At 33.7% G+C, this 8844-nt stretch overlaps 1 protein-coding gene across 1 annotated transcript; it reads right to left on the reverse strand.

The window, feature by feature from the left end:
• Nucleotides 1-1880: 1880 nt before the first annotated feature.
• Nucleotides 1881-5255, reverse strand: LOC111404305 (GDSL esterase/lipase At4g10955-like). Its single transcript, XM_023033133.1, has 5 exons — nucleotides 5062-5255; nucleotides 3727-4180; nucleotides 3133-3624; nucleotides 2995-3046; nucleotides 1881-1948 (listed from the first exon to the last, which is right to left on the reverse strand). Exons 1-5 carry the CDS (start codon nucleotides 5253-5255, stop codon nucleotides 1881-1883), a joined length of 1260 nt encoding a protein of 419 aa, XP_022888901.1.
• Between the last annotated feature and the right edge of the window lie 3589 nt (nucleotides 5256-8844).

An 8844-nucleotide genomic window follows, 5' to 3' on the forward strand; every position in this document is an offset into this window, starting at 1 on the left:
TGTTATGAGAGAAGTCGACGATGTCCGTGTTGTTGGACATTCCAACCTGTGTTAACTGTTCTGTCAAGCCATGAGCTCGAAGTCTTGTACCTGCTTCAAACGTTGTCCGCAACTCGTTGTCCATCCTGAACGACAGCTCGCCAATACATGTGGTTGCACAGGTTCGACGTTCTTGAAACCACTTCTGCATAGTTTGTCGAATGTGTTCGACCAAGCACGTGATCGGTAATGAACGGGCATATCTCAACATTGAGTTCAAAGATTCGGCATTGTTATTTGTCAAAATGTTGTACCTTTGACCAACAAACAGTGCTCGTGACCAAAACGAGAAACCTGCTCGCTCTAAGTACCCGTACGCTCTTGCACTTACCCTACGGATCTATCCCATAAGTCTTTCAAACTCTTCGACCCGAGAAGTTCGTGCAGCTCGTTTGAATAGAAAAATTACACTTGCGTTGTTGTACCGCTGGACTAAGTTCTTTTCTAGATGCCAGATACAGTACCCATGACGGGACTGAGGAAATAGGTGAGCAATAGCATTGGAAATGCTATTCTTCCGGTCGAAAACAAAAACCAATTCAGCAGAGTTGCCTATAAGCTCTTTCAAGTTGGACATAAACCACATCCACGATCTATTTGTTTCAGCATCAACGATCCCCCATGCCAAGGGATATATCTGTTTGTTGGCATCTTGGCCGGTTGCCAGCAAAAAGTGTACCTTTGTATGGACCTTTCAAGTGACTACCGTCAACACAAATAACGGGCCTCAAGTAGAGCATGTAGCCATGAACGCTTGCACCGAAAGCTAGGAAGAAGTAATGAAACCTGTTATGGGAATCAACTTCGATGTGGGTTACTGTCCCTGGATTACGCTCTCCTAGAACGTGACAATAGGAAGGTAATTTTTGAAAACTATCCCCCGATGTACCATGTAGCATATGTAAAGTGGCAACTTTCGCCCTATGTGCTTTTTGGTAAGTTATTTTGACACCAAACTCGCGTTCTATGTCACATGCAATAGCGGTAGGATCGTACAACCGGTATAGATTATCCAATTTTCTCAAAATGTGGTCGGCAATTACAGAAGTAGTGGTATGTCGATGTGGGTTACGACGGATATCTACCGAACATGTGTGCACGTGGTTAAATTTTCGAATCATGAATATAGACGTCTGTTTCACACTCGAAGCACGTAACATCCACTTACAATTACGGTCCACGCATGCAACAGTTAACATTTTGCGGCTTGACCTGCTTACATGAAATTCAAACTTGTCTTGCAAAGCAAGTACACGAATTTTCGAGTACAGCTCTTTCTTGCTCAAGAATATTTGCCGTTCAACAATATCGGATGTATCCACAGCTGTAATCCATTGGTCTGTACCCGAACGAATAAGTTGTGATGACATTTGGGCGTCAACGTCTGCAATACTAGCAGCATCTGTACCATTGAATGGGTCGTCCAACATATCGTCTACAGGTGCAGCCCCATCATCAAAATTCCCTGTTTCGACTGCATTATTCACTGGGGAACTAGGCTCATGATTCATGTCATCATGTTCTAAGTTCTGATGAACATCCGTTGCGGCAAACAAATGGTTACGCAAATTCGTATCCCTCCCCATGTTAACAGTTCGCATATTTGTCTCCACAATATTAACGCACAGATCAGTTTCCGTATGAACAGATATGTACCACATGAGGTCTTCATCTTCACGTATTTCAGCTGGCGGTATATTCAGGTTCAGGACTTTAAACTTCAATTCCATTTCGGTGTGCGGATCGATAATGCCAAGTTTTTCATTCAACCGTAACAGAAGTTCGACTAGGGTAACATTTCTCGGCACTAAAATGGATGTGATTTTATCCCCTGTCCACTTTCATTCGTCATCTGCGTGAATAAACCTTCCCCCGTGCGACACGATGAATCTCAAATGGGTGTTCATATCTAAAATAAAGGGATTACAACGATAAGAATTATGAGCAGTCAATATGTCGATATTTAATAGCATCGAAGGGGCACTTTCGAATATTTAAACCGATGTAATAGGAGAATGTGAAATGCAGGATGTTAACAGTTTTCAACTGTCGATTTTGACAGTTTAAAACTCTATCCCAATAGTTTATCTGTCGATCTCGACAAATCGACATGTATAACCGTTGAGATCGACAGAGAAACTGTCGAGACCGACGACAAGTTTAATGCCTGTTTGTTTGTTATTTTCTCCGAAATATTACTGGTTACAATCAATTCTCAACTACAACAATTATTCCATTGCTCTACAGATCTCCATAAACAAATGACTGCTTCATTAAATATGGAATAGTTGACATGTCCCTAAATATTGTTGGTATATTTTCCATTTAAAATGATTTGAAAAAGAAAAAACAATAAAAGAAAAAACAATATCATCATCATTAATAGTGGTTTTAAATGCTTTCTTCACTTTGATGATCATGTTGCTTTTAATATGTGAAAAATAATAAGCTATTACATAAAAATATAAATAATTTGTAATAATTAACCTCTCCAAATGGATGATGAATTGAATAGCAATATATTGTTGATGAAGAAATAAAGAAGATGAAAGAAAATGGAGGGTTTTTTCAAGAAGGGATGTATTTGATGTGAACTAGGATTGTTTTGCTTCTTTTATCTTATTTTTGCTTCTTTTAAATTTTTTTTTACGTCTTTTCTCTTTCTTTTTTTTTTTTAGTCAATTCATATTATACAATATAATATACATTTATCAAATCATTATAATATACATATTAAATAATGAAATCATTACAATTGATTGGATTGGAGGCTACCATTAATGAGCATTTAATGCTCCTAAAAAGGGAAGATTAAGGGTAATTTGGACATTTTCCACCAAAAAAGTGACATTTTTGATAAAATTTAGTGCACATCAAAAGTTTTATAGCAATTTTCAAAAAAGTGTCATTTTTTATAATTCCCCTAAAAACAATGCTTTGCTCATGTATCTTAACAGAGACGCACATTACAAGTTCCATTCTCGACACTGTATACTATAGAATCTACCTTAAAAAAGCAAACAAAAATAAGTAACATATGAATCACTTTGTAGTTGACTTGCAAATCTGGGCTTATAGAAATTTGTAGTTGACTTGCAAATCTGGATTCCACCATTGATGAATTCCATGTGCATCCAACATTTCACATTTTCTCATATTAATAGGCGGACTTATATTGATAGTCAAATGTGCAGAAGGAAGAAGATGAATTGGTTCTGAATCCTTCCCTATTGCATGGTACATTATACTCCGAATTGAATGTTGTGTTGATATATTTCCAATTTTTCCAAATCCCATTCTCTTCATTTTCTTTCTGTGTTCGAAATATCCAACGTAGTTGGAACATATGGGATCGGACTTATTGACGAACAAATGGGGTGCCCATGTAGATAACACGTTAAACGGATCATTTTCACGAGGCGTTGGCCGGTGACCTCCATTGGCAACAAAAACTAGTCCTGCAGTGAGGAAACTTTTTCCTATTCTTAGACCGTCTTTCAAATTCTCGCTTTTTATCCGTTCAATTGGAAAAGAAAGGAATGGCGGATTAAAGAGATAGGTCTCGAGACTATATTTCGCTTCCATCTGCCAAAAGCACACTGCCACTAGTAAAGAAAACGCTTAACTTGTATGACTACTTACTCAAAAAAGCTACTTTTAAGTAAATTTTAATTAATCTCCTCGTACCATTTTCCTCCCAATTAGTAATGCTACTGATGAACCTGCCGAATGTCCTGCTAACCAGACATTTCCAGGGCCATTTGCTTCTCGAACAATGTTCATAGCAGTTTCCATGCCAGCACGAACACGCGGACTTTTCTTGAGTCCATTGAGAAAAACCTGAAGATTCTGCTTATAATCTCGAGGCACGTTTTCCGGTTTGTTGACCGTAACACGGAAGGCGATCACGTATTTCGGGGGACCTTGGCCTGTGTAGTTAGGACAGGACTTGAAAATAGCTCCAAAAATTGATTTGTCCTGCTCATCTTCTAGAACTTGGTTTAGTTCAAAATTGAAAGATTTCCACCATTCAGGAGCAAGAGCTTGATGGTCTTGTCGCTCTCGCTTGCGATCACTTTCTAGTGTGTATACAACCTTAACCAAGCTGGCCATGATGGACTTGCGATGATGCCAGTTGTTCCTGTCAAAGGCAAAAATTCCTTAATGGAACAGTGATTTTTCTCCCTTTTCGCAAGAGAAATCTCATAGTAAGACCCTCCATAGGGCAACCTTCTTTTTCTCTATTAGATTAGCCAATTTACTAGGAGTGGGCGCGGTCCGATTCTAAAAGGAACCGAACCAAACCGAACCGAATACCAATGAAAATTTTAGAAATGGAAACATTGGTTCCATTGTTAGCTATGGAATCGAATCATTCGGTTCCGATTCGATTCGGTCCGGTCCGGTTCTTTACATAAAGATGTCAAAATAAAATATTTACTAATAAAAAATCTAAAGAAACTACCAACGTGATACTTTTAAAAAAATATAGAAGAACCGAACATATTATACAAAGATTAAAAGAAAACTAAATATACTAATTTTAAAACAATATGCAAATAATATAAGTTACTATTATCAAACAAATATTAACTTATATAAACCGTCTAGTACTTCAATGATTAAACAAACTTTCATCAAAATGAAAACAAAATAAAAGTGTTCGGAGAGTAAGTCATATATTTTACCGAAAAAAATGCCAACCGAAGGGTCCCTTTTTAACATTTTCCTGAGCCTTCAGGTAATCACAATTCAGTATTTTTCTCAATTATTTAATTAAAAGTGACAAATGAACTATATACATAAACATTCGTTTCATTTCCATATGTCACTGCCTTTTGCTTATGTTGTTATACTATAATTTTTTTTTTTTTAATTTTGTTTTACTTTGATGGAAGTTTCTTTTCACTTTAAGAGTAAGTCATATATATTACCAATTTGGTTTCGGGACAAATTGGAGAGTAAGTCTTATATTTTACTAAAAAAGAAAAAAATGTTCACTAAAAAAAATTCTATGAAAACCGTTCGGTTCTCCGCGGTTCCCGTATTAGAACCAAGAACCGGACCGGAACCGATTGGTTCTTAATAATTTGTCCCGAAACCAAATTATTTTTTAGAAGAACCGGAACCGAACCGGCCGGTTTTAAACGGTTCCGGCCCGGTTCCACCGGTTCCGGGAAAAAATGCCCACTCCTACAATTTACTTTGCTTTTCATGAACGATTTGAGTTCAAGATATGTGACCAGCAAACATATTAAGCAACAAATTAAAAACAGCCATACCAGTCAATACGAGTAAGATATTTAGGTCCATTATGGTCGAAATTTTCCATCACGGAGGCCATCGATCAATCAATGAATTTTCCACCGATGTACGCTGCTCTTGAAATGTCTGTAACAAATGAAAAATTAAGCAGAAATTATAAAGTTCATACATCACCTTGAAGCATCGGAACAATAACCGATAATTATGACATTCTAGTACAAATCAAACTCTTTGAACGAAAATTTTGTGAGTAGGCTCAATTTCATCTTGATTATGTATAGAGAACATAAAATATCTTAGCACATTACCCACCAAAACAAACGCTGAAATAATTTCGTGGCCGTATTGGTACTTAAATTTATTCATATGAATATCGAAGTATACATGACATTCAATAGATCGTGCAAGGAATAAAGAAAATATCATGTTTCGCTTAGCTTCAAAACTTTTTAAGTTCTTTTATTTTTTTTTCCCCCAAGATCATGTTGAAAAAACATCTTTTAAGTTCGACCAAACATGTTAAATAAAGAAAAGAGTTTTACTACATATACCTAGGCATTTACACTCCCGGTTACACGCCCCTTACATGAGGGTGTGCGGGACCTGACCTGCCCCCCATGTGAGGGACATGTAAACGCTCAGGTACAAATAACATTTTCCTAAGGGTAAAGATAAGGAAAAATACCTTAAATCTCTCTTCACGTTAGGCTAGCTAGTTGAAGCTATACAACTAGACTCTTTATCAACAATAATGAATATATAGAGACAGGGGTTAACTTCGTAGGAAAGCAATAACAAGTCCTCACAATAATTTTTAATTTGATTGGTGTTCATTAGCCAATGGATATTTTTATTATAATAAAAATATTTTGTCTTACTTACTAAATAAGTACATGTAAATGTGAAATTTTATAGCTGACAATGGTCAAATTGATATGTAACCGTGGACGATCAACCATTAGGTAGTGTAAAATCAAGATTTTAACCAAGTAAAAGTTAACAATTAGTTTAACCTCATATTTTATGAAACTCACAATTTTTTAATCACACATTTCATCAACTTTTATCAAAATATCCTAAAAAGCTAATTTTAATCCTTACCAAACAATAGGAACCTGCTTGGCTATTCATCAAGTCTAAAGTCATAATTTTTTTCCCAAAAGAAAAATAAAAATACTATCTATGCTTATTCTTAAATTTTATAGCTGTTTATCAAAATCTACTATAAATATAATTTTTAGTTAAATAAGCTAATTGTTTTTGAATTGAGCCGTATATGTATATAAATTGAAAATTAATTAATTAGTGACACAAATTAGGTTAGAACACAAAAATTAAGGGGGTGTTCTCTTTGTATTTCAGTTTTGTGTTTTGAGTTTTGAATTCATTTTGAATTTTGTGTTTTGAGTGTTTGTTTTGAAATTGTTGAAAATGCGTTCTTTTTTTTAGTTTCTCAAAACAAAAATTTTTTTTTTTATTTAATTTTGAGAATCACCACAACACCACCTCAAAAAAAAAAAAAATTAATTTTTATTATTATTTTTTTTGAAATTTTGAGAATTACCACACTATCTCTTCAAAAAAAAAAAAATTAATTTTTAATTTTTTTTGAAATTTTGAGAATCACCACACCACCTCCTCAAAAAAAAAAAAAAAAAAAAGTGTTTCCCGCGTTTTCAATTTTTTCAAGTTTTACACTGAAAACGCCCAAAACGACAAAAAAGTCGTTTTGTGTTTTCTTCACAAATTTTTTTTCGTTTTCGAAAATTTGTTTTCGAAAACGGGAAAGAGAACACGTTTTCACCGTTTTGAAAAATCGAAAACAGAAAACGACCCGAAAACTGTAAAGAGAACAGGGCCTTAAGTGGCCCAAATTTACACGCCACTAGTTTGAAAGTTTCTTCCCAGTTCCAAGTCCTTGTTTCTATTCAAAAACGATGGCCAATCGCCACCATCTTCTTCTCCGTTTTTGGGATGAAAGAGAGACAATTTTTTAAATTTATTGATGTACTTTCTACTTAACTATATTCTCAATTGTCAATAAATTTCAAGTTTATTATTAATTTTTTTTTTATTCTAGTAGAACATCTCCAAAAGACTTTTTATTTTTAAAAGCATTTATAAATTTAGAGAGTAAATTTTTTTAAGTATTTCAATACACTTTTTATATTTAACACTTAATTTTACTATTTTCAAAAAATATTTATTTTTTTCTATCTTTTATTTTCACTAATTTCCCTCCAAAGTATTATATTATTTTCCTTCATTGAAAATTGGAGTACTTTCAATGGATTTATTTATAGAAAGTAGGTTTGACTTTCCAAATTTGAAAAATCAAAATCACTTTTCTAAATCTAAATATTAATTTAAAAAATCTTTTGGAGCATAATTTTAAGAATTAACTCTTTAAAATAGAGAGTATCTTATGTTCAAAAAATCTCTTGAAAATGCTCTTAGTTACTAAGAACATGTTTGGCAAAACTCAAATTAAATTAGTTAAACATACTTTTAATTCATATATTTTATAGAATCCATAATTTACTAAAAACTTATTATTCATATTTTTAAGACAACTTATACACACTAACATAAAGCCCTTGTTTGGGCTCAATTAAACCAAACCAAATTTTGTTATATATACACTAAGGTGTACATTTTGGATGACATAATTTACAAAGGGCTTTCGGTCATTGGCTAGTGAAAAAAATAATTTCTACCAACTAATGATAGAATCCACTTGTACATTATGTCATCTAGAGAACTGGGGGGAGGGGGCGTGGGTCACTTGACCCCCAACTTTTGGGGAAATTTGGTATTATTTATTTATAACAAAATCAAAACATATTTTAGTGTGTGTGTGTGTGTCTCTCTCTCTCTTTTTGTTTTTTTTTTTCTTCTACTATCTCTGTCATCCGTTTTATCAAAATGCTAACCCTTATAGTTGATAAAAAATTGTCTATAATTCTCTCCACAATTACAACATCTACTATAAATATTCACTTTCCAGTCAAATTTTTAGCTAACTAGAACCTAAATTTATATTTTTTGCTACAAATTTATTGTAACACTTCTGCAAAGTGATTGTTATCATGCCATCGTAAGCTTTGTCTGTCATGACAATTTCAATCCTACCTCCACTCGTTGAACTTGCAGACACAGGCAACTTAAGTTATTTTGCCATTGAAAATTGAAGGGTAATGATAAGTCGACAGAAGTAACTTGTAATTCTAAATTTTTATTTTCTCTGACTAAAATTCAAAATGATAAAGAAAATGTTTTGTATTACATTTATAGTTTGTTTTCATTCTGTCCAAATTATGTTTAAAAATGATTTTTTAGTTTTGTATATTGGATTGTGTGAAATTGATCTGAAATGAGTTTTGAATGATTAATGTTATATGGAATGGGATGATTTTTGTATCTTGTTATATAAAAAGGGTTTGGAATGATTTTTGTCCAATTTTATGTATATTTATTGAATTGATCATTAGTATTGGATATTGGACGTATTTTTCATTCCGATTGGCTTCAAAGCTTTCA

Source organism: Olea europaea, chromosome 11 (assembly GCF_002742605.1).
Source record: "Olea europaea var. sylvestris chromosome 11, O_europaea_v1, whole genome shotgun sequence".
NCBI lineage: Eukaryota > Viridiplantae > Streptophyta > Magnoliopsida > Lamiales > Oleaceae > Olea > Olea europaea.

Coding starts and splice junctions, on each gene's coding strand:
- LOC111404305 (XM_023033133.1), bottom strand. CDS start 5,255: ATGAAAAGCAAAGTAAATTGTAGGAGTGGGCATTTTTTCCCGGAACCG. Junction 4,181..5,061: donor GAACCGCGGAGAACCGAACG/GTTTTCATAGAA, acceptor TGCCTTTGACAG/GAACAACTGGCATCATCGCA. Junction 3,625..3,726: donor TACTAATTGGGAGGAAAATG/GTACGAGGAGAT, acceptor TGCTTTTGGCAG/ATGGAAGCGAAATATAGTCT.